The sequence below is a fragment of the Harmonia axyridis genome, chromosome 1, assembly GCF_914767665.1.
Source record: "Harmonia axyridis chromosome 1, icHarAxyr1.1, whole genome shotgun sequence".
Taxonomy (NCBI): Eukaryota; Metazoa; Arthropoda; class Insecta; order Coleoptera; family Coccinellidae; genus Harmonia; species Harmonia axyridis.
The window spans coordinates 54,522,235-54,549,484 of NC_059501.1; the positions used below are offsets into that span (position 1 = coordinate 54,522,235).

The following is a 27,250-nucleotide window of genomic DNA, read 5'->3' on the forward strand; positions in this document are numbered from 1 at the left end:
GGATCTTGCAGACTTTTTCTAATCTGAGAAAAAATTGGTTCTCTGAAACATAACAAAACATAAGGAAGACACCATTTTTTCAGCCCATATAATAAAGATCGTCGAATAAAAACTTCGCAAAAACTCACATCCGTTATAAATTTCGGTAGGCATCAAAGGGGGCTGGTACCGCATCAATAAGTCGGCCACGACGCACGGCGCCCGCCGACCGACGTTCGTGCACATTCGCCGTGGTCCTGCTAGACGGCGCTGCAGTCAATAGGGCCCGCGACGTCCTAGAGGTTAGAGCGTCAGGTTGCCGCAGAGATCGAAATTATTTTGCGGAGCTGAAAACGGACCGCGTATCGCTCAAAGGGACAGTCCGCGAAAATGTTGCGCCTTTTGGAAATGGCAATAATAACAAGTTTCGAATTTCGTGGTTGATTTTCGAGGAAGTGTATTATGTTGTTCGAGATCTGAACTCAAAATAATAAAGTTTGTTGCTAAAAGTTCTTTGATTGTTAAGAAGTGATGACATTTTCTGATCATTGATATTTCGTGGTTCCTGAGAAAAAAGACAAGTGTTGATAAATAATCATAAGTTTCAAATAAATTTTGTGACAAACCATTGTGAATTTGTTTGGTGTTGGAGTTAATACAAAATCTAAAAACAACCGGATAGTTTGGTATGTTGAGACAATATATCAATTTCGTTATGTCATCGGAAGTACAGCTTCAGATACCTATTCGCGTTATTTTTCGTCAATACAAACTGCTACGGATGTATTAATTTTCCAGTGATTTGATATATGAAAAAATGAGTAGTTGAAGGAATTAAATTGAATATATTCGAATGAAATATTTTCCGAAGAATTTATGACTTGATCTGCGGAAGCATTCGACTATTATTATTATTATCTACTGAGGCGATAACTGCCAACTAAACCATAGTTATCAGTACTCAGGAAAACAAATATCATGAAAACAACATTTCATTCAAGATCGATGAGGTATCTTTGAGTTTGAAATCAGAAAATCCTGAAAATTCTATCGAAAAAGAATAAACAACATTTTGTAAGTCATAATTGATAGTTCATTACTCCGGTCAGTGTTGGAAGGGGATTCACGGCTTGTCTTGATTTTCAAGCTACTTGGCTTGAGCTTGATTTGATTTCAAGTCAAGCTCAAATCAAGTAGTAGTTTTTCAATCTCAAGTCAAGACAAGCATTTATTTATCAAGTACTTGAATCATATCAAGCTACTTGATTTTTGGCAGTTTTATTGTGTAGTGCCACAATAAAAAAATGATGAAATGAGAAGGATCCTTGCAAAAAACACTTTCATTTATTAAACTTATTGTATGGAAGAACCGAAAATATCAACTTTTTTCAAATAGAAACATAAGATAAATCACTATAAATCATAACAAAATAATAAAAAAATAAAGTTTCTCAATATTGAGAATTCTCCAGGGTTTGTTTGATTTAATAATTTTCCATCCAGGATCTAAGTCCCATGAGGCATCTTATAGATTTGTCGCCCAACCTATGCGGGTTTTTGTGATTGTAAGAGCAGCTCCTTGGCCATTTTGGCCAAGTTTAAAAAGATATTTTGGAAACTACCTAAATCTACTAATAGATTTCATAGAAATATGAGGAAATTACTAAGAGAGTTACACTGGCGAATACATCAGTCTCTCGGCGCTCAAGGAATCCCCTTATTTAGTTATTTAGCGCGCACGAGATTGCAGAAATATATGCCTTGCGACGCGTGCATATCATTCTTAAGTAATATCAAGTAATTTGATATCAATTCAAACAATAAATATCCAAAATCAAGTCAAGTCAAGCCCAAGTATGTAATTTGTCACGAACTTGATTTTCAAGTCTAGTAATTAGTTAAAATGTCAAGCTACTTGGCTTGATGAATGAATGTTGGAAGCGGGTAATTGCTTATAATAATATCATTTTCATTATAGTTGAAGCCCAAATTTTCGTAAAATGTTCAATATGTTCAATTTGTATTCGCACAAATAAGTTTTCGGTTCTTCAAATACACATAGATCCAATAGTATATTATAAAACAAGTTGCAGAATGGGCTCCTAATCCAAAACTAATGTGAAATTCAAAAACAAGCGACGAAGGAGCGAGTTTTCGAACGCATGATTGTTGAAATTGCCTTCTGCAACGGGTTTTAGACGATATTTTCTCTATTCAAGTCAAGTTTTGTGAAATTTTGTTGAAATTCAATGAAAAATTCAGATTATATATCCTAGTGAGCTCATTACAGCACTGTTTTAAGAACTGTAATGAACTCATTACGATACTGAATAACTGAAATAGAGAAAATATCATATCAAAAGAGTAAAACATCTCTAACAAGAATGAAGTGAAGAATAGAATACAACGGAGAAAATTCATTTCAAAAAACATTATCAGAGAAGATTCGCGTTGGAGTAGAATGTTTCATTATGTCGTAAATTCTACGAGACATTTCCATACCGTAGCGCCAAGAGCCAATTTTGTTTGAGATATATGGCCTTTCTAACAGTAAATTTCTTTATGGATATGTATACAGGAAGATGGAATGAAATATCATATTCAATTACAGGGCAACTCAAAAAGTGAAATTGCTCTATGAGTTAATTATTTTTATCAATTTCGTGTTATTTGTGAGAAGCTTTTGTATATAATTACTAATTATAAAATTCTACAAATGATGACAGTTTATTATGAAATTTTTGGTCAGGATTGATAACAATAGCTATTGCGTATGTCGATTTTCATGGTGATATTTCAATAATATGGATTAAATGGGTGACTTCGGTAAATGGAAAGATCTCGGGAAAGATTCTTCAGTTCTGTAAAATGAAGCATATTGTATAGTCAAACTGAAATAGATGCAGTATCGCCTTCTCTACTAAGATTTTACTTTACTGTGATATCGTAAATCCTAATTAAATAATGGTAAACAGTATATCACTTCATGATCATGTCAGCAGAAGAAAATGAAATTGAATAAATAAGAAGTTTGTCAAGTCATAGTTTCAACTAGTAAGTAAGAAGAATAAATTCAAACATAATTTTCAAAATTGACATTATTTGAAATACTTTCACCTTCACATTTCAATCTTCTCGCTATATTTTTTGTCCGATGCCGACGGTCCAATGAATCTTATGTGATTCTTGATATTACTTCTTGAAGAGTGTCAATGACGAATGAATTGTATTTAGTGAAGGTTATTTGACAATGAAAATATAAGCGTGTACAATATCTCTTTAATTGGTTTCATTTTCAATATCATAAGCTCCTTCAAATTTCCATTGTAGAACAAGATGAAAATAAAGTGCAACTTTTGAATTCAAGGAATAACCTTACAGGGTGTGTCCAATAGTGTGTCCAAAATTGTAAACAAAATTCCACTATTAGTCCAGTTTTTCGAATGAGAACACTTTTCATGAATGATTCGATTGGATTGTGTGATGAATAGTTATTTATGATACAAGTGGATAAGGTATTGATATTTTTCCACGACTTCAAATTTAAAAAACGAGCCACATAATTTGAGAAAAATAATTGTAAAATTGTGATTATGCTTCGAAATAATAATTTCTGTGTTATGTTGTAAAGAGAGTAAATTTATTTCACTTATTTTGGACATAGGTCTATTCTCAAATTTCTTACTTTTTATCAACTTCCCTTCTCATGAATTCTATTGTTACAATATATTCTAATGAAAGATATTTCATAAATTCGACTTAACATTAAATATGAATCAAGAAAATTTGAATGAACTGATTTTAGGAGCATTTGAGATTGTTATCATTACTACTTCTCGCTCAATCCAACAAAATCATTGAAAATAGTATTTTGATTTGAAAAACAAAATTATGACCTGATTTGGTTCACTATTTTCGACACAATAGTTGGAACATTCTGTTATTATCTCGGTTATTGCATTTCTAGAATTTGAAAGATTACCTTTATTATCATTTTGCTCTACTTGAAAAGTTTGAAGACGGTTTATGTTTCGGATATAGAGTATTAGTCTGGTGGACAAAATATTTTATTCTGACAAAAGCAACCGTTCCCGTTGTAACATTCGTCATTCAGAACTAAAACTTAACTCATTACCTGTATGAACGGTGTGCAGAGATCAGTTCAGAGTGCAGAGATCAGTTCAGAGTGCAGAGATCAGTTCAGCTGCAAATTTTGGAACAAGAGCCTAATTCCAATTTGTACATTTTTACTAGGACCTCTCTTCAAAAAGGACTAATAGAAATGCGAACTTAGGACAGCCTGTATTCCAAGAAAATTTCGAAATTGATGTTCACCTTTGAAACATTCATGTCAGATTTATGGCTTTGAAATTTGTCCGTACGTATCTATCAGACTAGATAATTATTTAAACCAGTAATCATAAGAGAATTCACAGAAATCCTCGAGAGACAACGAATATAAAAGTGTTTCTCGTCCTACAGAACAATAAAATGCCTAATACCTCCTTCTTATTTTTCGTTGTATCGTTGAAATTCACGTTACTGGTTGAATTTTCAACATAGATAATTCTGATTTCAAAATCTAACGTTTTTCAGATACGTGTTCATAAAGTTATATATATTCAACGTATTTTTTTAACCGTTTTTTTTTCTAATAACTTCATTACGTCATTTTGTATATATTAGTAATATGTTGATATTGGACTTTATTTCAACATCTCATTGATACCATTGAATAACCACTTATCGAAAGAAAAAGGTAATTTTACGTTTCAAAATAACTTTATCATCATGTTTCCATTCTACGTTGATGAAAACATATAATTAATTTACACTGTCGTTTATTTCGGTAACATACACCTTTGTTTTTCATATTATATACTAAAAATAATAATTCTTATTTGTCCCAAATGGTTGAAAGAAATAATGGAATATTCGTTCTGAATCGATGATGAAACTAATCATGTTACTTTTTCGACGAGTTATATGCGCTATAATTCTTAGTTATTTGTACATTATCAATCAACGTTATTTCTCAAAAGCTTTCAACAAATTTTCCATCTACGAGAAAACCAGAAGTTCAAATGAAAAAAAATTTTCAATAACTTTCCACCACTATGCTCGATGGTTCTTCCTATGATATATTTCGATGTCCCATAAAGAATACTATCATATAAATGGGTCATTTTTCAATTTTTTTCAACGAATTGATCACAAAATTCAGTAACTCGTTTACGTGAACAACCTTGTACATAATTTTAATTTCTGTTATTTTTGTAATGAGGAAGAAGATCTATAATACTGAGAGCTGTTTTGAGTAAACTAGAAATACAAGAATGACATTTCTTCATATTTATTTGTGATGTTCATCTACACATTTGCTTAAGCTGTTATTTATTATTTATACACTTGTAGCGACTCTGCTAGTCCAGCAAAGTGACCCATAACACGCTGAAATTGTAAGTACACGTTAGAATACTGAAGCCAAGCAGCTGTGAATGCCATCAGCACCTGTATTGAGCTCTGTATTTTCTACTCCCTTTCTTATTAGCCGAGTATTCAAATTATTCCTTAAAATAACTTCTAGGAATATTAGATAAATATTGCTTATTTGAAGACAAAAAAAATTCATGAATGTGTTCTTCTTCGACAGGACATAGATTTTCCTCCATTTCCTCTTTTTTCCTAAATACGATTATCTACGAACCTGCCTGTATAGTTAATCTTCTCTCGATTATCCTAATCACCGAGTACTCACATAGTCAAGCTTCAATAATTAATTCTTTCACTTTGTTGAGCTTCTTATTGAATAGTCATTTTTGTCTGTCAATTGATATCCTGTTTTTATTTGATCATCTCAAGTTGTCTTCAACAGTGTTTCTTTAAGGCACATTTCTGGGATGACAGTGTACCCTCGAAGCTGTGCAGTTTGCTGGCAAATTGAGGGTGCCTCGTTTCTGTTACGGCGTCCTACTTGATGAATAAAAAATTCACATTTTCGAAATTCAAAGTGCCGAATCGATACCTTCAAGTTGATATATTTCTTAAATGTTAGGACACTTTGACTCCCCCTCTAGAATTTCATATTGTTCCCTCGGAGAAATTATTTGAACGAGACAATCTTCAAGCATTGATCTCAAACTCCTTTACTGTGGCAAATTCAGATCTGATTGTTTATGATTGAATTGTCGTAATCGTATAATGTCCTACAAGATCAATAAATAGCGTTTTTAGCAATATTATGTTTTGAAAAACTACTGCGATTTCTTTACTGGTGTACTCTAACAGGTAAAAATATTGCCCTTTTTATTATGCGAATTATTCGAATATCTGATTAGGTTATCGGAATTGAACGTTCTTATATCTAGTACAGGTGAATAAATAAAAAACACTAATTGATAATTTCCTATATTGGTATATCCAATATATTTCTTGTTTATTTGTTACACCGGATATTATTGAAAATTCGATATTTTAATCACTTCTTGAAATTATTGTCACGTATTTCCTCTCTTGACCTTTGACAAGGTCGATCAGTATTGACTTTGTTCAATATTCCTATCTAAGAATTGGTTATTGGTATGGTACCATCACATTGATGACATAAATTATTACGGTGACACTTATATACTCTGAGTCAAGATTGAGATCAGAAAGTTGTATCTCGAAAATTAGTAATTCATTTGTTTCCACAATACTTCTTGGTACAATTTTCTTTCCAGATTTTTTTATATTATTGATATCATAAACTTGATGATAATCATTAAGTCATGAATACTTTCATTAAGTCATTCAATACTTTCTAGTTTTTCTAATAATATCTATTTGGTTGTGACGACGAAAATATTTAGTCAACCATTTAATTATTCATCAAAGAAATGAAATATTTACTACCCATTCAATAATTCAGGAGGCATATCCTAGTCAATACAATAAACTAAATTATAGCCTAGTAGTAATTTCCAATTCTCATTCGATCTTTTATATTATTCAGAGGACCAAGAACCAATTGAATTCTGGAACTGAAATGAAGCCACTCTATATTGATTAGTTCAAATATGATTATACATCTCTCCTAATTGATTGCCCCCATCCTTCATTTCCACGGAGCTATTTCATAAAAGATAGGAAACAATAAATGGTTAGTTCTACCATTCAATTCTCTAAAAGCATCATTGTTTATGGATACGGTAATAATAGAAGCACTCATTAGCACTGCAAACATCGTGAATGAGAGAATTTGAAGAAATGGACTCGAGTTCACAGAACATTTGGCCGAGCCACCATTTGGGCACCTCACATAAAAATCGATTAGGAACAAGGGCCTGTGTCTTAATGTTTTGCTACGAAATAGCAGCAGGGTTATATATTTAGTTGTGAGTGTATATTTAGTTATTTCGCCATAATTAGGGGAATTTATATTCAGTGGCAAAGTGGTCATAAGATATTTTCTGAAAAAATCACTTCTATACCGGATTGATTTATTGCCATTAGCAAATTTAATCAGAAATATAATCATAAAATCGAATTAATTCATTATTATAATATCATGACAAAAACATTAGCTCAATACCGATAAAATAAAAACGAAATGAAAAGTATTGATTTTATTAATGTGGAAAGCGTATCAATACAATGAAAAAATATTATTATATTTGAAAAATTCAGATCACTCTCAAAACCTCTGTTTGAAAATGTTTAAACATAATAGCCTCGTTATAAAATGACAGCAATCAAGATCTGAAATTTTCACAGACGTAGTTTTTACCTCAGCATTATTTCTAATAACTTCGGAGATAAAGTAGGTGTCCGAAAAGTATCAATTTCCAAAATCACCTTGTATCTCTTGGACGGAAACAGTTATGCAGAATCTGATTAGACCAACTTGAGTTTCACGAAAAAGTAGGACAGGAACGTGAAAACCGCAAGGCTCTACCTCAAATAACAAGCGAGAAACCTGGCTGTCTCACCCAAAATGGGATGCACTGTACATTATACATTAATTTGTTTTGTATTCACTCTTTTAAGGGAAGAAGTACCCAATTATTTCGAAATTATAACAGAACCATATTATGCTGGGTTTTTTCAAATTGATTATTTTCATTTAACGAATATGCTAACATCCATATCGAATCTTGAAATATAAAACAGATTCTAAGTTCTAAAACATAGATAAGCTTATTATTCTGTAGGGAATATTTTTTGTCATTAGTGTTCTCTGTTTTCAATTTGGTATCTAACGTTCAAAGTTAGAAAGTAAACCGATGACTTAGATATTTTTTTTATATGAAAATGAAAACTTCAAAAAAGGATCTTTTGTAAGAAATGAAGCAATCAACGATAATGAATGATAGGAAAAGAATCTCTGAGCTAATATGGACCTTTGCAAGCATTTTTATCGAATTCAAGACAAGATAATTCAATATTTATCGCCTTATAAATTGCGCTTACTCACTATAAATAGTACTTCGTTCATCAAATGGAATGGAAGAGTGAGTTTATGATTGTTTTTCTAATATAACAGGTCATTTTCAATGTTCTGATAGTAAATCTTGTAGATGAAAAAGCTTCGGTGTGCATGTTTCCAGGGGTAGCATATCTCACTATGAAAATTTAAAAAGCTTTATCTTTTCATTTAGGCCAAATCGGGAAGGCGAAAATGCAAGCCAGGCGGCTGAAAACGTAAAAAGTGTTCATGGTCCTGATACGAATACAGTCAATCATGGGCAATTTTAGTTTCGTCGATTCCGTTCCGGTAATTTCGATATTAAAGATACACCACGCTCTGAAAGGATAATTGTCAAAAACGTCGATAAAATCATGGACATTTGCGAGTCCAACCGTAAGTTACTACAGATTCGATTGCCCAAGAGCCAAATATTGCACAAAAAAAAGTTTGGAACCACTTGGATGAGGCTGGTCCCAAAAATAGGCTCAATGTATGGGTACAACACGACTTAATGCAAACGAAAACCTCATGGACCAAATTTTCATCTGGGATTCGCTGCTGAATCGCAACAAAATCGTCCCATTTTTGAAGCGGTTGGTAACACTGGTGATCGGATCATTCTAACTATAGTAATTATAAAGCCTTGTTTTGCGAAAATAATGGATTTCTTTTTACTACACCTTATAATTTAGATGTTTACTTGCGTATGTGATACTAATAATAATAATAAGAAATTGTTTGTACTTCAAGTATTTAGTTTCGACAACAATAATAATTCAAAATGAAAAAATGATAATATTATCAAAAATAGAAAAAATAAATACTGATCTCAGAATATTTTTAACATGACTATGTTAACCTCAACTCGCAGATTGTTTTGATTCTCCAACTGATATCGTAGATATTCTAGAACATTGTATTGTCTGAGTTGCATGAGAGTCATGAAAACATCAGAGAATTCAATCGCAATTCAGTACCATGGTTACGAACCTATATTGATGGAATATTCAGAATATCTTGAATATTTTGAAATGAGGAAAATTTCAACTTAGTCGAGAAGATAAGCTAGAACCCCTTAAAGACATTGTATATAAGTTGTTCTTGAGTGAATATGTTCCGGAAGCAATTTTCATGTTTACCTCACTAGAAAAGTATTAACGTCAGGGTGAGCGTAAAAATCAATTTCATCGAAAATGTCTCTATGGTTGCGCATGGTAATTGATTGACAATTCATTAGAGAACATCGATCTATGGTTCGGAAACAAACAAATAGCGTGACCATTTAATCGTTCGTTATAATTAGAAAAGGGTGTACCATGTACCTGGTTGTTATTGAAGACAAACGACCAATTCAATTCCATTTTTATACGTAGATAAATAGTAAAAGAAGCAACAACTTCCAATTCTCAAAGATATCGAAAAATATAAACTAGGCAAATGGATATCCGTTTTCAATTTTCGGAATAACTGTCGTTCCATTATTTGAAATATTGTATAATGTGAATCCGTTGAAGCTCCACGAATTCAACATACTTGAATGTCAAGATACCGGAAAGTTGTAATTATGAAGAAAAAATTATATTGAACTAATTTGAATTAAAGTGTACTATCGATTGATCAATACTCTTCCAGAGTTTGTAGCTCATTATGGCCCTGTTGATTGTATTGACTTCACTACCTTATTTCCTCTTTATCCTATTTTGTTTGCGAGAAGATAATGGACTGTATTTTGGGGGGTTTGAACGTAATCAATTTGAACGGTGATAAAATAAATATCTCATTGCATTACGTTAAGGATATGTATATGTAAATATCTTGAGAAACACTTTTTTTGGCCATATTCATATGAATTTTAGGTTACAATTTATTTTCAGTATTGGTGGAACAAAATCAGTTCTCTCAAAAAACTAAAAAAAAGAAGTTCAGCAAAGAGTATGGCCTTCATGAACATCAGTCAGAGCTGAAAGCGCCTTTGCATACTCTCGATTATACTGTTGAAGTAGCGTTGATCAATTTCTCTTCAGAGTTTTCGTAAATTCCGTCTGAGCTCTTGAATATTTTATGGAGGTGGTTGAAAAGAATCCAAAGCTCTTTTCAGAAGGTAACAAGCGTGGTCAATGGAATTGAGGTCCGGCGATTGAGGAGACAGGGCTAAATGTAGAATACCATTGATTACCAGAGCTTCATGGACAATTCTTGCCCAATAGGGTGGCGCATTATCGTACAAAAATTAAAAAAAAATCAATTACAATATGAAACGGAGGAATAATATTGTCAATGACTTGCTCTATATAAATCTGAGCATTCATGGTAGAACAAATTATCAACAATTCTGTGCGTTGGTTTTCAGGTGATTTTGACCCTTATCCAATTTTCTCTGGGTCGAATCTGTAGTGAATGCAAATTATCAAAAACTGCTGTTAATAAAATAGTCAAGAGACGCGAATACAATGATTTTAAATTTGAATACCAAGCCTTGTAAAACTTATATCGTAATGATATCAAAATAAAGTTCGATTCTGTAATTTGTTTCAACGGAACAAATGACAAATCCAACAATAGTGATTTCTCGCGAGAAGATTGAGAATGTATTGGAAGGTATTCAAGAAGACGAAATAAGCAAATGTATAAGAAGTATGGGTTCCAGAACCGTTAAGTGCATTTTACAAAATGGACTTTTCAATCACTTACTTCATTCATTTTCATTTACTTTCGAATAATCATTCGATTTTTCTTTCATTGAATGATAATTCGTTTAATTATTAGGAATTGAAATATGTAAATAATTATTACTTGTTTCTTGATTTGATTCTGATATGTTCCATTTAGTTCAAGATGAGTAAGTTGATTTTCTCATCGAAATGTATTGCATGTTGTTAATTAAACTAAAGGTACCTAAATGTAATACAGATCCGACCCAAAGAAATTTGGATAATGGTCAAAATCACCTGAATATCAAGTTCGAATGACATTGTATGATATATCGTTGAATTTAGCGTTAAAAGTCATTTTGGAAAGTTTCCTAAAATATGCAGGTCCGTATTGAAAAAAATGAGGTTGAGGGTGGTCTAGAGAGTACGAAACATTGGATACGAAATCTGAATACGTAAAATTGAGGATATTTTACTGTCGAATAAATAAGTGGGAAAAAAAGAAAAATCAAAATGACAAAATTTACTTTTCTTATGATATCTCGATAACTGGCCCTGATAATCTCGATTTGTTTGAACTGCTTGACAATGCTTCTATGAATGCAACTTTTTCTTCATTTGACCGACCTTCTAACTCTTATGGTTTAAAAGTTAACAATACAATCCCATTGAAAAAGAGGCCACCCTGTATATAAGAAGGTAAAGCTCAAGGACTGAACACATTGTCCTACTCATCACTTACACGGTGAGATCAAAATATTCGAAGCATTTGCCGATAGCACTATCTAAGCCTTCAGGTGCCAGACGAGATGCATGCCTCAACACTATACAATAATAATGTGGTATACACGAATAACTTCAAGAAAATTGAGAACTCGTAGGTTCAGATCAATATTATACCTTTTGAAACAGAATAACGATACAAAATTCCTCACCCTCTCAGTTTCAAAAAGCAACCTTCGATAAATATGGGAGATCATTCAATAACGTTGAAAAACATTTTGAAATATTAGGTCAAAAACTGCAGTACCTATATATATTAAATATTCCATTCATTTGGTAGTCGGTCAATGAGGATTTATTTTGATATTCACAAAAATAATAATGATCCAACTCAAAATGTTAACTAAGACGCCAAAATGAAAAGTAACCAGGTATATCAGAGCTTAATCTTACTAGCTTTTCAACAAAGGAGCTGACTCAACATTTGTTTTCTCATTCATAAATTTTTTTTGTAATTATATTCACTGTATATTCTTAACAACAAATTCTGAGTTATTTTCGAAGCCATGTTCAAATTCTCCACAGTAATTCGTTATATATTGAATGAGTAATATATTGTTCTCCTGATGTATTGTTTACTTTTCTCACGAACTTTCAGTTGGAACAAAATAAACCAAATATCTAGATATATGTATAGAGTTCGAATGACATTTGTGTTATTTCTCCTAGGAATTACCATAGACGTTACTCAAAATGATTCACGAATAGAATTTTTCTCACAGTTACTCTCATATATTCTGTAGTGAAAAAATATTGAATTTTTTTAATAGGATCGTCTCTTGTAGTTTCCTTATATTAGACGCTTCAGCATTTGTTTATGTCGTATAAAACCCTCACATATTTTATCTATTATATTTTCTCCATATTTGGCAATATCTAGATCTGAGGTACATATTAGATCTGAGCTAGATAGGTATCTATAAGGCAACCTGTATCTGTTGAAATGTAAAAAATGTGTGATGGAGGAATTATACTGTAGTTTTATTGAAAATTATCGTTGAAATTGATGTTTTTTATTATTATATCCGCAGCTCATATATCAGGTACTCTATATCAGATTTGTCGACTGAAAATGAGTTTCGGCATCCTGATTTTGTGAACAACTTTAATTGTTCATTCCTTGAAGGTATATTTAGTTCAGCGTTATTCTCCCAGATATAATGAATATAAATTGCCTCGACAGGAACCTAGATAATATCGGGGTTAATTCTGAATTGCTCGGGAGACATGGGAGTTGGAGAAAGGGAACATAACATTTCAACTAGCTTTGAAAACAATTCTATGAACAACGATAGAGGAAGCGAATTTCACTCATTGGGGACCCATCCTACTTAATCTAGTAAAAATAATTAAGATATACGCCGGAATTTGTAAGGAATTTCTTGTGTTCTGAATATGAATTCCTTTATACAATAGAGTGTGACGGAAATGAGATCCCATTTGTTGAGGAAATGTAAAGGTTGGGAAGCACATTATTACGTGGAGATATTGCACTGGAGGAAGTTCATTTGCTAACTCAGGTTCTTTCACTTCGTATATGTTGATATGAAAAGATCTTCGGTATATAAACGTTCAGGTACATACCATTGTATCCTGCTAACTTGAAAAACTCTAATTATTTTCATTTTTGTCTACTTGAAAAATAATTATAATTTTTTCTATAGCTTATCTTGAAATGTTGCTATACCAACTCTTTTGAGTAGATAAATCATCACTTTAACGGTGAAGGTAGATGGAGTAAGACTTCAACAGTAAGGGTAGATAAAATACTTCAAATTTTTTATTGAGAGGGGTCTCTACCGTTTCAGCGATCCGTTCAAAAATTAGTACGATTCATTTTACGCATCGATTTATATGAGGTTTTCACTATTATTCATTCTTAGGAGTAGGTTAGTAGGTACATTATTGCGAAAAGTCCGTATTTATTAACTTTTTCGGAATAGAAAAAAAAATAATTGAATCAATTTTTTATTGAAGAATAATTATATGCATGAAATAACTTTCCGAACAAACATTTATTTTTTCATGAATTTTCACATAAAATATCATACAAAAAGTCTTATCGAAGGCTGAAAAAACTGCACCCTGAAATTAAAAATGTAGACGTAAAAACGTATTTTGAATTTTTACACGTGTTACAGAATTACGGTAAATCAGAGGAACGTTTGAAATTCCTTCACTCATCCTGAACAGTTGTGGAATCTCATGGAATCTGAAGAGGGAGGAGTACTTAAACTTCGACAGATCACGAGAAAGTCACGTGGTATAAACCCCTTCTGAATTAAATTTACCATAATGGCAATGGTTTCGCTTTCTTCTAATTTTCGGAAAAAATCAATATGCACTTTTTCACTCCCGCAAATGATGCTTTTACACCTTTCAAAGGACTGATATTCTTTCAAACATCATCCTTGAGTTTTGGGGCAAAAGCCAAAAATTAAGTTTCTGCTCCACATCTTCTACATTTGATAGCAGGTTTTCTTTTTCTTGGTTTGAATTCTCTTCAGTACATTTCGTATTCGCTCCGTAAATAAAATGCAAAAATACTGAACACTTCGCAAAAACCAGAATGTAAAATTTGTTTTACGTTTGTTGACAGGGTAATCCATATCCCTATTAACGGAGCAATAAAAATTTTTGTGCCAAAAATAATAATTTTCTTTGAAATTTGAAATTCACCAATGTTGATGACGATAAAATTTTAATATCTCTATCTCTCAAAGAGGAAGTTCAAATTTGTCATCTTGAACAATAAATAACTATTAATAAATTACAACACCCAGGATTGTTATTATATTAGCAAGCTACCACGAATGTCAAAGGGAATAGGAATTAAAGAGTATCAACAAATAAAACAATCAACAAATACAACAAATCTACTTCGCAAATTTTGCATGGTAAGTAGTTCCAAATGATCTTTCAATATGGAAAAATAGTTCATTAACTAATATGGATAATTTTATCTTGAATTCTCAATATGATTTGACTTCAGATTTTTAAACAAAATCAATGATTTTGAAGTTATATTGATAATTTCGACTAACGCTGGTAGTGAACTTCCAATAAGAGGTTTCGTTTTGATATTGAACAAAAATGAGCATATTTTAAGAGAAATTAGATATTTATTTCATTGTGAAGGGGAACGTATACCATTAAAGATGGAAAATGATATTGCAAAATCATACCCTTTTCATGGAATCATCCATGACCAATTCGCACATTTGCGACTGTATGTTTAGATAACTTTTTGAGCTCCATCTTTAAGGCCTTGAATCGATAGTGGAGTGTTAGCGAAGGCCTTATTTTTCACGAGACCTCAAGAGTAACTTCTAAATGTGTTGGATCACAATATATAAGTGGCAAACGGTTCTCGCAAAGTTGCTATTGTTTCGTTGCTTTAGTGACACGTAGCGCCCTCTTGATGAAAATGAACGTTGTCCAGATATCTTTTAATTCTGGCCATAGAAAAATTATTAGTCATAGCTAATTCCCAAGATCGATATATAAAATTTGAACTGGGTCTGTCGGCTCTCGATGGAATATTGAGGTTTTTTTCCAACATTCTACCTAATTTTTATCGATAGTGACTCGATCGATATTACGCTATCAGTTTGAAATTCTTATTCTTCATTCAGATGTCAAATTCCATTTGCATTGAATCCGTACTTTGGCTATTATCTGGGAAACGAAATTTCGAAAGGCCACTTCATCTGTTCAAATTTGTCATTAATGAACTTAAGCCTGGCATGTGGGATACTAATCTTACCTGAAAGTTTCAAGTCCAGCCGAAGCGGATTGGTCGAATCAGATAGACGAACACAATTGAATTTTACTACCGATTCGTCATCAGCGAGGCAAACCTTATTGTTCGAGACCACCCTTGGCTCAAAATTAGAATAAAACCGTTATCGAAACGAAATGATGAAGCGTTCTAATAGGAGCTGAACGCAGCGAGCGGAACCAAAATTAAAGAGTCGACATCTACTAAAATCTATCCAGACATCCTCCAACTAAATATTCGGCGGATCTCCTGAAGAGGTAGTTTACGAGATATATTCTCGAATTACCAACCGGTAACCGTTACAGGAAATTGTACAATGATGTTCTGCAGTTCTGCGAAACGGTAATTAGTTGACATTAACATTGTTCAGTATTTCACAGGAGGAATCAGAGGCTGCTGGAAACTATTCGAATTGTAATTTATACTTACGAGGTCAAATGCATTGTACTTTGAAATTACATCGATACTTCCAGTGCCCTATTACCGCCTAGGCCAACATAGGCCATGGCCTAGGGGCGGCACAATTTTAGGGGCGGCAAATTTTTCGGTGAATAAAAAAAAATTCTTCAACTCCTCTACGAAAATGTAGAAATAGCCATCTTCGAAAATTTCGCACATTTTTTCATTACCGATGTATAATTCTTTTGAATGGAAGATAGAAATATTGTTGCATTTTTCACACCCCTCGGTAATCTGAAAATCAAAGGAGCCGCCCTAAAACCGAACAACAGTCGGCACTGTCGGCGGTTAAGCGCATCAAAGAGAACGTGGAAAACCTATCCTATCGTAAATTGTAATTGCTACTAATAAAACACGGATTACTGTCAGGGAAATCAGAGGACTGGCATAATATTTAAAATATGAATGCGGCACGTTTGATGAGTTGCCCTAGTAGGTATTATTTTCAATGGATGCAAGTAACTAGTTAAATTTTTTGCGTGAATTTCGGAATCGGCACTGGCAGCTCGTCAGTCCTATTTTTCCGTCCATGCAATACACTCAGAATCGAGAACTAACCACTATAGAGTTGTCGCCAGTCATTTTTAAACATTACTAGTGCAATTTTTAGTATAAATAAATTTTGTGGAAACTTATCTTCAGATCTACTTGTTCATTCTTTTTTTCGCAATGTCAAGAAAACGTGAAAGTGGTTGTGAATATAGAAAACGAGCAAAGGAAAGATCAGAAAAAAATGAGGAACTGGTGAAGAAGATTCCCAAGATTGACACCTTTTTACAAAAAGGTGATAAAAAACAAAAAGTGGACTCGACAGAGCTGAGTGAAATTCAACAAGAATTCGATCAACCTTCAACAAGTGGTAACAACACATCAAACAAAGCTGAAAGCATTATGGAGATTCCGGAACAAGTGGAATCTTGTGAAAATCCGAAAAAAGCTTTTCCAGAAATTAGCGGCAGTTCAGATAACTTCAGTTATGATCCAGCTCTGTGGGATGAAATAACAGAGGAGTTGAGGCAGAATTTTATCAATCGTGGAATTGAACAAAATATTGATTTATTAGATTTTGAAGCTTCAAGAAGGAATTACAATGATCGCGTTCGATATTGTTCGAAAGGATTGTTTAAAACCCGATTGAAAAATGCCGAGACTCACACTCGCGATTTCTTGATTTACTCTGCCAGCACAGGACGTCTCTACTTTCTGCCATGCCGTTTATTCAATGGAAAAGGTCCATTTGCATCTACCGGATTTAATGATTGGAAAAATCCTATTACTATTGAACAGCACGAGAATTCACAGAATCACAAAAATTGTGTCCTAATTTTACTCCAAAGGCAAAAAGCAGCTGGCCAGGTAGATGCACTTCATGTTAAAGAATACAAGCGGGAAGTACAGTACTGGAGAGAAGTTTTAAAGAGAGTTGTTGCAGCGATCAAGGCATTGGCATCAAGAGGACTTTCATTCAGGGGTTCGACGGAAGTATTTGGTAGTCTACATAATGGCAATTATATGATGCTATTAGAATTTCTAGCTGAATTTGACCCTTTTCTTGCTGATCACATTGAAAAGCACGGAAATCAAGGCAGAGGGAACGTCTCTTACTTGTCATCATCGATTTGTGAAGAAATTATTCAAATTATGGCTACAGAAGTTCTAAAATCAATTGATCAGGAAGTTACAGAAGCCAAATACTATTCAATAAGCGTAGACTCCACACCAGATATAACGCATACCGATCAACTGGCTTTTATTACTCGCTATAATAAAGAAGAATGAAAACCAGTGGAAAGATTTTAAGGTAAGATTGAGAAAAGTTGTATTTTTTTCTTAATGTTTTCTCATTTACCAATACTGAAATGATGTTACTTTCAAAAAATGTTTTTAAGTGTAGCTATTTTATCAATTCCAGTTTATTAGTAAGAGCGATTAATGATCGAAACGTTTGAAATAACAAATTCATTACATATTATAATAATTTTGACATAAAATTGAAAATTTGAATTGATTTATGCAATGTAATTGTTCTTGTCCACGACTATTCTATAATATGCACATATGAATTATAGCAGTGAATAACTTATCAGCATCCTGATAGACTGACTGACAGTAAGATCAACCACCAAGCTATCAGCGCGGTAAAAAAAAAGGCTACTGATGGAATCGATGTCACGTGAAAATTTTGAACTTCATTTTGAGCTTGCAATTTTCAGTGCGAACGCAGAAAATGTTGTCATCGCTTTGGAAACTACTCTAATTTTTGAAAATGCAGATTAATTCGAATTTTACCCAGGAAGTCGTGGATAAAATCTAGTATTCTACTCACACATAATTACTGATATTTACTAGGGTGAAAAATAGTTATCTTTATGAGCTCATTGAATAATTTGGTACTAACTTAGGTAATTTTACTCACAGGATTTATACCAAATCCGGGACACAAGGCTGAAGACCTTTATAACGCTGTTATTAAGATGATGGAGGAGCATAATTTCAATTTTGCGAATTGTAGAGGTCAATCCTATGACAATGCGGCAAATATGTCAGGTATATATAATGGACTGCAAGCAAAAATAAAAGAAATCTCTCCTTTGGCATATTGGATCCCATGCGCGGCTCATTCGCTGAACCTCGTCGGAGAACACGCTGCTGGATCGTGTAAGGCATCTCGGAATTTTTTCTCACTTCTTCAGGATATTTACGTTTTCTTCTCAATCTCGACTGCTCGCTGGGGGATACTAATGAAACATCTGACTGGCCCTTCAGTGAAACGATTATCTACAACTCGCTGGTCGGCGAGATATGAAGCTTGCAACAGCATGAACCAAAATTGGAAAGAAGTTGTCGCAGCTTTGAGTGAAATTGATGAGCGGGACAGGTCTAAGACTGGGAGTGAAGCAAAAGGATTGAAAATCAAGCTAACATCTCTGGAAACCGCAATAATGTTCGCTGTATGGAGTCCAATTTTGGAAAGATTTGATAAAGTGAGCGAAGCAATACAGAAAGTTGGCATTGGTATAGATGAAGTAGTTTTGTATTATGAGTCATTGGTTGATTATATCTTAGGATTAAGAGATCAATTTGATCGATTTGAGGAGAGAGCGAAGATCAGTTCTGGATTTGAGAAATATCGGAGTGAAGAAAGAAGAGCCACAACAAGAACTGTTCCTGCTGATGAAACTCGAGTGGGACATACTGCTTTGAGTGGGAGGGAAAACTTCAGAGTAGGGGTTTATCTTGTTATAATTGACTATCTAATAAGAAAATTGAATCAACGTAAAAATTGCTACAAGGGTTTTGCTGCGAAATTCTCCTTTTTATTAAAACTGCAATCGATTAGTTCTGAAGAATTAGGAGTAGCGGTTACTAATCTCATCTCTAGTTTTCCTCAGGATTTAGATGAAAAACTCCACGATGAATGTTTGCACTTCAAATCCTACTTAGCACAGTTAGAACAACCTCCAAAAACTCTACACGAGATGAGTACCTTCATTAGAAGTGATAAAAGCTTAGTGCAAGTGTTTCCCTACATCGATATTACAATTAGAATGTTTTTATGCACTTTTGCAACGAACTGTTCAGCAGAGAGGTCGTTTTCAGCATTGAAGCGAATTTTATCCTATTTGCGATCTAGCATGTCTCAAGAGCGTTTGAATTCTCTGGCCGTTTTGTGCATTGAAGCTGAATTGTTGAAAAAATTAAACTTCGAAGCTGTGTTGCAACAATTTGCGGAAAAGAAGGCAAGAAGAAAACCATTATTAGTTTGATTATGAAAGCTGTAATTTTTTACTATGAAATATAACTCTGAAACATTAGATTGTTTTATTTCCAGATAGAAAATTGTCTTTATCAACTTCTGCGAAAATCACGTATTTAAAAAATTTGAATTTTTAAAATTCTCTTTACTCATAGGGGCGGCAAATTGTTTTTGGCCTAGGGGCGGAAAAGAGTTTAATCCGGCCCTGGATACTTCCTTGAACAAGGATATTACTTATAAGGGTAATTTGAACATATATTTTCCATGACGATTGCGATATCCATAATAGTGAATACCAATTACCAAGACAATTCATGAATGAGCGAATTAAGTCAATTGAAGAACGCCAGTCATTTAATGATTTGAAAGACTCAAAAGATTTTTCTGGAACTTCGCTTCAAATGTACTATAAATAACTCACAAATCACCACCATAAACATTATGAGTATGTTAAAAGATGAACTTGGCCATAAGGAAAAATTATTGTATAACAGTTATATTTAATTTTATATGAAAAGCATAAGTGCATTCGACGCGTAATAATTCACCCAGATTAACTTTCGGAAGCCATAATGATGATATACAAATAGATGAAGTAGCGAAATGAATTTTCTATTTTCGAAATCAATATTTGGAAAAAATTATATTTGAAAATGAAAAACAAATTGTTCCATTCATGTAAGGAGATTTTGTCTCGGCTGTTACCATTACTGAGGATCGTTTCTTGAACGGAAGTGTAATACAAGTGTCAATTAGCAATTATTATTCAGTTCTACTATAGGTTCGGAACTTATGACTCTCTTTCAATTCTTATGGAAAAGTTTTTTCGAATTTATTGAATTACCTTCTAGTAGGCAATCTGCTAACTGAAACAGATGTTTCAGTGAATTGTAGAATTCAGTATACCAACATCCTTAATTTGAGTTGTATTTGTAATATGGAAATAAAACACTATTAAGTACATCTGACTAATATTGAATTAAAAACAAAATATCTTGTGTATTTGTACATTTCGAGCACTGAAGCATTACCAAAACTGCGAATAGAGTATCAAGACAGTACAGACATACATTGAAGAAAAACATGTTAAAACTGGATATAAGCGGAGTTCTAATTAATTGATAACAATTGACAGTTCTTGTACTGTAAATATTCATTGACATCCTAAAATATCTCATTTTTTCACTTTTCTGAATGCTGGTTCATGAGTGTATCAAACATGTGTCTCATCGGTCAATTATCCTTATGCATTTCAGGAAGAACATAAAAGAAGTACCTACTATAGGTTTGGGTATATGGTCAAAAAAATATTTACTTTGAATGACAAGTTAAAGTTCTAACAATCACTTAAACTGCATTCGGAAGTTTTAATGTAGGGTCAGCTGCTATATTCATATGAAATTATCAGTGTTCAATAAATTTTCAGTTCTTTCAAATATGTATTCGAAATTGTAACCATATACCTTTTCAGTGTTTATATTAAAAAGGTTATTATCTGAGGAATTGTTTTTCATCAATATCTTTTTCATCATTCGATCAACATTGGAAGTTTGTTTCAAACCTTTTCACAATAATATTATTGTAGCTTCTTCAAAATATACATCTGCGGAAGGTGTACTTATCACCCATCATAAACTCTATGTAACAGATTTCAGCGCACCGCTAAAAAAAATTATATTCGCATTTTGAAATTTCATTCTCACTTCGATATTTATTTTGAAGACCGTAGAATACACTGGAGATTACTCAATCAAATAAAGAATGGATTACGCACTTTGCGATGAAATAAATTTCAGTATTTCATTCGGACTTGGGTGTCGAATGATAAATTGTTTCATTTTATTCTGGTAAATAAAACCCGCTGTATGATCGATTCAGAAGTTTTTTCCTTCGTTATTTTTTTATTCTGTCTGCATTTTGGATTCGGAACTTTCTTCAAAATTTAAATTTACTTCTTTCCTTAATTTTTTTTTTTTTGTGGAATACTCTTGTTATGTCTTGTTAACTAATTGCGTCGTTAAGTGATTTACCGACTGATTTACGCACCTATTTTTCAATTATTCACCGACTCGAACATAATTAAACACAAAAAAAGTACGGATCTTCATTAACAAAACAACTTATATACATTTCTGCACGAAACAACGATTTTTGTTATTTAGTGATTTCATTGCTAGATCGGTCGATTATTTTTACTGATTGCTAAGACAAACAGAACAGAAGTGAATCACTTATCGTTCAGGAAACGGTAAGTGAGAATTCCTTTCTAGAAAGTCTTGTATGTATCCTTCTAAGTTCCGATTTCTCGGGAATAACTGCAGAACAGCCGGATTTCCCAGGCAAATTCAATTAATTATTGACACTTTGACAATCTACTCTATCAATGGACTTTCATCACCAAGATAACGCCTACTATCATATTCCTGTTCGGCATTGACATTAGAGTCACGAATGACTATTTTACGTTTTTGTACAGTTATTTTGTATTTTAAGTGAAAAGTGTGTCTATCATGCAAAAAATAATACCCATAAGTATCTCGAACGTTAAGGACTATTCGTTGCTGCGCTTCTCCTCCAAACTATTGTCTTCGATCGGTAAAATGTCCTTACCGTTCTCAATACTTAATATACTATTAGTAACATAATTACATAAAATATTGAAAGTTATACTTAATATCTCTATTAAAGTAGCTACAATTACACAGGCCAACAAAATGAAAAAAAAAATTTGGTGCCAGAAATCTAACATCTGATTTTAGATGTTTTTAATGTGCTGATTCCAAAAATGCCACCAGATTTTTTCTATCAGCTCTAGTTTTTGAGATACACGTTACAGTGTTTCAATCAAGAAGAACTAAACGATCTTATAAGAGACCTGAATCTCTCAAAGGAATCCGCTGAATTACTTGCATCCAGATTAAAAGAAAAAAATCTACTTTGTCGAGGTACTAATATTACATTTTATCGTAAAAGAGATAAGGATCTGCTGCCTTTTTTCACTCAGGAAAATGACTTGGTATTCTGTAACAATATAAAAGGGCTCTTAGAAAAAATGGGTTTGCCTGAATACACTCCAGATGATTGGCGCCTATTTATTGACAGTTCAAAACGTAGTTTAAAATGTGTTCTTTTACATAACGGTAACAAATATGGCTCAATTCCTATTGGTCATTCTACTACCATGAAGGAAGAATATGAAACAATAGCATTAGTTTTGAGAAAAATTAAATACGAAGAACATCAATGGTCATTTTGTGTTGATTTAAAAATGGTTAACTTCCTCCTTGGACAGCAGAGTGGATATACAAAATATCCTTGTTTTTTGTGCCTTTGGGACAGCAGAGCTAAAAATGAGCACTGGGTTAACAAAAATTGACCTTCAAGAGATGTCATGATTCAAGGAATACAAAACGTGATCAACGAACCTTTGGTTTCAAGAGAAAAAATCTTACTTCCGCCCTTGCATATCAAGCTAGGCCTAATGAAGCAATTTGTGAAGGCCTTAAATCGAGATGGAAATTGTTTTGGGTATTTGTCACGTAAATTTTCTGGCATTAGCACGGAAAAACTAAAAGCTGGTATATTTGATGGTCCTCAAATAAGGCAACTTGTTAAAGATCCACAATTCACCACATCAATGAACGAGACTGAATCTAACGCTTGGAGTTCATTTGTTCAAGTAGTACAAAATTTTCTTGGCAATCATAAAGCAGAGAATTACGTAGAATTAGTGGAAACTATGCTTTCAAATTTTAATATTCTCGGCTGTAACATGAGTATAAAAGTTCACTACCTCCACAGCCACCTAGATCGTTTTCCAGAAAACTTAGGTGATTGTAGTGAAGAACAGGGGGAAAGATTCCACCAGGATATTAAAACAATGAAAGATCGTTATCAAGGACGATGGGATAGCCACATGATGGCGGACTACTGCTGGAGCCTTCAGCGAGACTGCCCTAGGAAACTCCATTCTAGAAAATCGTATAAAAGAAAATTTTTATGTGATTAGTGACTAATGTAATTATGTAAATTAAGTTTTTGCAATAAATACTTAAATCCATGTGTCTTTGTTTTTTTTAACTGTCAATAGTAATATTTTATATTATAACAGTTATAACGTAAATTATGTACACAATTTTTTAAAAAATCTCAAAAACTAGATCTAATAGACAAAATCTGAGAACTTTTTTACATTCTGCATCCAAAAATTACTCAGGAACAGTTAAAAAATCGCAGGCACCAAAATGTGTGTTGGCCTGTGTTATTCATGATTATACCTCGTGTATTAGTGGAATAGGAATTCCTAATGTATCGAACGGATTCTGAAGCTACGATTGCATATGCGAATTGAAACTAATTTTTGTAATCGATTTATTACCAGTATCTGTTCAAGTTCCTGGCTTACTAGTAAGCCAGCAGATCCCGTGTGATAGTAGATCCACATAGCATTAAGATCCACCTAATGATCTAATCCGTATACATATGTATACACAGTCCAATGGTCTTCCTAATTCGCTGATCTGCCTTGTTTGCAGATCTACCTTCCACACTAATTAACCTTTCACAAAAATCAAATCTTCCTTGATTAGTAAGAAGTGAAATATTCGGAAACTGGGTGAGATAAAATACCCCTCGGATTTATAAATTTGACATTGCCCTTCGCAGTTGAAGTGATATCTGACGTTTTGATTAGACGTTTGCAGCACTTAATATAGGTATCTGTAAGTATCGATCAGCTTTGGAACGGCAACAGAAATGTCAAGTTTATAAATCTATATCTGGAGAATAAGATAATTAAAAATCTGATACAAAATCAATTGCAGACATATGCATAAACCTTAAATCAAATAAACAAAGACAATTTTATTTGAACAATTTACAGCTATTCATCAGACTCCTTATCGAATCAAATTCAGATTTATGATTGGTGTTTAAACCTACACATATTAAGTAGTTGACTACTGGAAAATATATAATGCGAATATCATTTATTTTAGAAAATATCACTATTTCCCTCGCACCCACGCTCTAAGTAGGCGTACAACTTTGCTTTCGTCGTTTTTTCCGAAATTTATTGAAAAAACTAGTTATACATTTATGAATCAAAGTATTGTCCATTGCTGGTCACTACTTTCCCCCATCTTTCGGGCAGCGTGCGAATCCCGCGTTGAAAAAACTGGTCATCTTTTGAAGCTATCCATAAATCGATCCAATGTTTTATTTCTTCATAAGACTGAAAGTGCTGGTGAGTCACGCCGTGTGCCATTGATCGAAACAAGTAGTAGTCCGAGGGAGCAACGTCTGGAAAATACGAGGGCAGGGGTAGGACTTCCCATTTCAACGTTTCCAAGTATGTCTTGACCACTTTCACAACATGGGGTTGACCATGGTCATGCTGTAAAATCACTTCATCATGTCTCTCATTGTACTGCAGCCGTTTCAATGCTCGGCCCAAACGCATTAATTGCGTTCGATAACGATCGCCTGTGATTGTTTCAGTCGGTTTCAACAACTCATAATTCACTACGCAGAGCTGGTCCCACCAAATAGTGAGCATGACCTTAGAACCGTGAAATTCGGTTTGGCCGTCGACGCGGTAGTATGGCCGTGATATCCCCATGATTTTCTGCGCCTGGGATTATGAACCCATTTTTCGTCTCCAGTCACAATGCGATGCAGAAATCTCTTCTGTCTTCGCCTTGCAAGCAGCTGTTCACAAACAAACAAACGCCGTTCAACATCTCTCAGCTTCATCTCATACGACACCCAACTTCCTTGTCTCTGAATCGTTCCTATTACTTTCAGGGGTTTTGAAATGGCTTGTTGTGTCACTCCCAATGATTCTACCTACTAATTCTTGTTGCGTTTGAGACGATTCTTGATCAAGTAATGCCTTCAATTCTGCATCTTCTCTCTTCCACCGACATGCTAGTCTTCGACGTCAAAATTACCGTTCTTGAAGCTTTGTAACCACTCTCGGCACGTTATTTCACTAATAGTGTCCTCACCATAGGTATTTGAGAGCATTCGATGTGCCTCAGCTGCAGATTTCTTCATATTAGAGCAGAAAATAAAAAAAAATTGGCTCGTAAGCTGATATGTTCAATCGAGAATGACTTTATGCTGCAGACAAAATCGATCAATATTTCAATGACGTTATATTTACAAATAACTCAGCCTCGACCTGAGCTTATGACATTTACGATACATTTATTCCGACCACCACTTACCACTACAGTCATCTATTGCATAACGACGGAAGCAAAGTTGTACAACATAATACAAGATAATTCAATATTTCTGGGTTCTTGTAATATCTATGGTTGTCTGAGTTACCTTTAATCAAACAGAAATGGTAATTTTTTTTGTAGAACTGCCCCTTCAAAAGATTGAATTTCATATAAATAATATTTTTTTAATCTGAAACAGTGAAAAATAGAAAATGTATTTAAAATCAAGTGTCCAAGATAGTATGCTTTTTGAAATAAGATTTTAGTGAATCTTTGCTCTTCAATAATTGTACGGCAACAGGTTTCTTCAGAGTCAATGCTTCAAAGTGAACAGTAAAACCTTATCTCCTCGAATGATCCATAAGGAATTTTCTTAGAAATAATGGATCACAGCTTTCAATCCAGGTCGAATTGGACAACCCATTAACTTCATTTCATTCGACTGAAGTTTTTCGAATTATTAAGATGAAATCACGTCCATCTTGACAATGGCAGAGACGAAAAAACATCATGCAATTTCCGGGGACGAAATATTTTTCCGAAAACAATAAGATCTGAGACCGCGTCACTCCGATAATTATAACTTTGAGCAAACTTATCGCATGACGGATATTTAATTAAAACGCGATGTCTGAAACGAATGCTATGAAGTTAATGGCGGAGACCATCGAATTCGAAGACAAAAGAAGGTCGTGGTTGATGAATAGCGCCAAATGTTGAATGCCTCCGCATTTGACGTAGGCTTCCTCTGTAGCCATCTTGTTTGTACCAGATATAGATTCTTTCCGGGCCACTCGAATCGTTGTCTTTTTCCCAGTGTGGGGAATGTTTCATTGCTCCTTTTTGCTGATTTTGTTTTCCTCGTCTGAAAGATAGTTCTTGATGGGATATCTTATGCTATTGGATGCTCTTCATAATCGAAAAATATTGAGTTACTTCGACGCCTTGTTTAACTGTACATTTCTATTTCCAAGAGAATTTCGTATACTTCTATCATCAATAAAATATCTTTTCCTACAATTGCTATGGAAAGTCGCTTATTCTTCATAGCTTGCTCAATTTCAAAACTATGTATTGCTCATACTGTGAGAAATATTATTCCCCACGACACTTTGCCCACACCTCGTTTGGTAAACCAATGAAATTGGGTTTTTCAGAAGT

General features: G+C 33.5%; 3 protein-coding genes across 3 annotated transcripts in view; all 3 read left to right on the plus strand.

Annotated features, from left to right (window-relative positions):
- The first annotated feature begins 273 nt into the window (after positions 1-273).
- LOC123671608 (hemicentin-2) overlaps positions 274-27,250 on the plus strand; it is a 425,727-nt gene continuing 398,750 nt past the window's right edge. Inside the window, exon 1 of the mRNA XM_045605573.1 lies at positions 274-665. The gene's annotated coding sequence lies outside the window, so the exon portion shown is untranslated. The remainder of the gene's footprint in view (positions 666-27,250) is intronic.
- Positions 16,772-17,881, plus strand: LOC123672088. Its single transcript, XM_045606075.1, has one exon. It carries the CDS (start codon positions 16,772-16,774, stop codon positions 17,879-17,881), a length of 1,110 nt encoding a protein of 369 aa, XP_045462031.1.
- On the plus strand, positions 18,844-19,869 carry LOC123672097. Its single transcript, XM_045606085.1, has one exon. It carries the CDS (start codon positions 18,844-18,846, stop codon positions 19,867-19,869), a length of 1,026 nt encoding a protein of 341 aa, XP_045462041.1.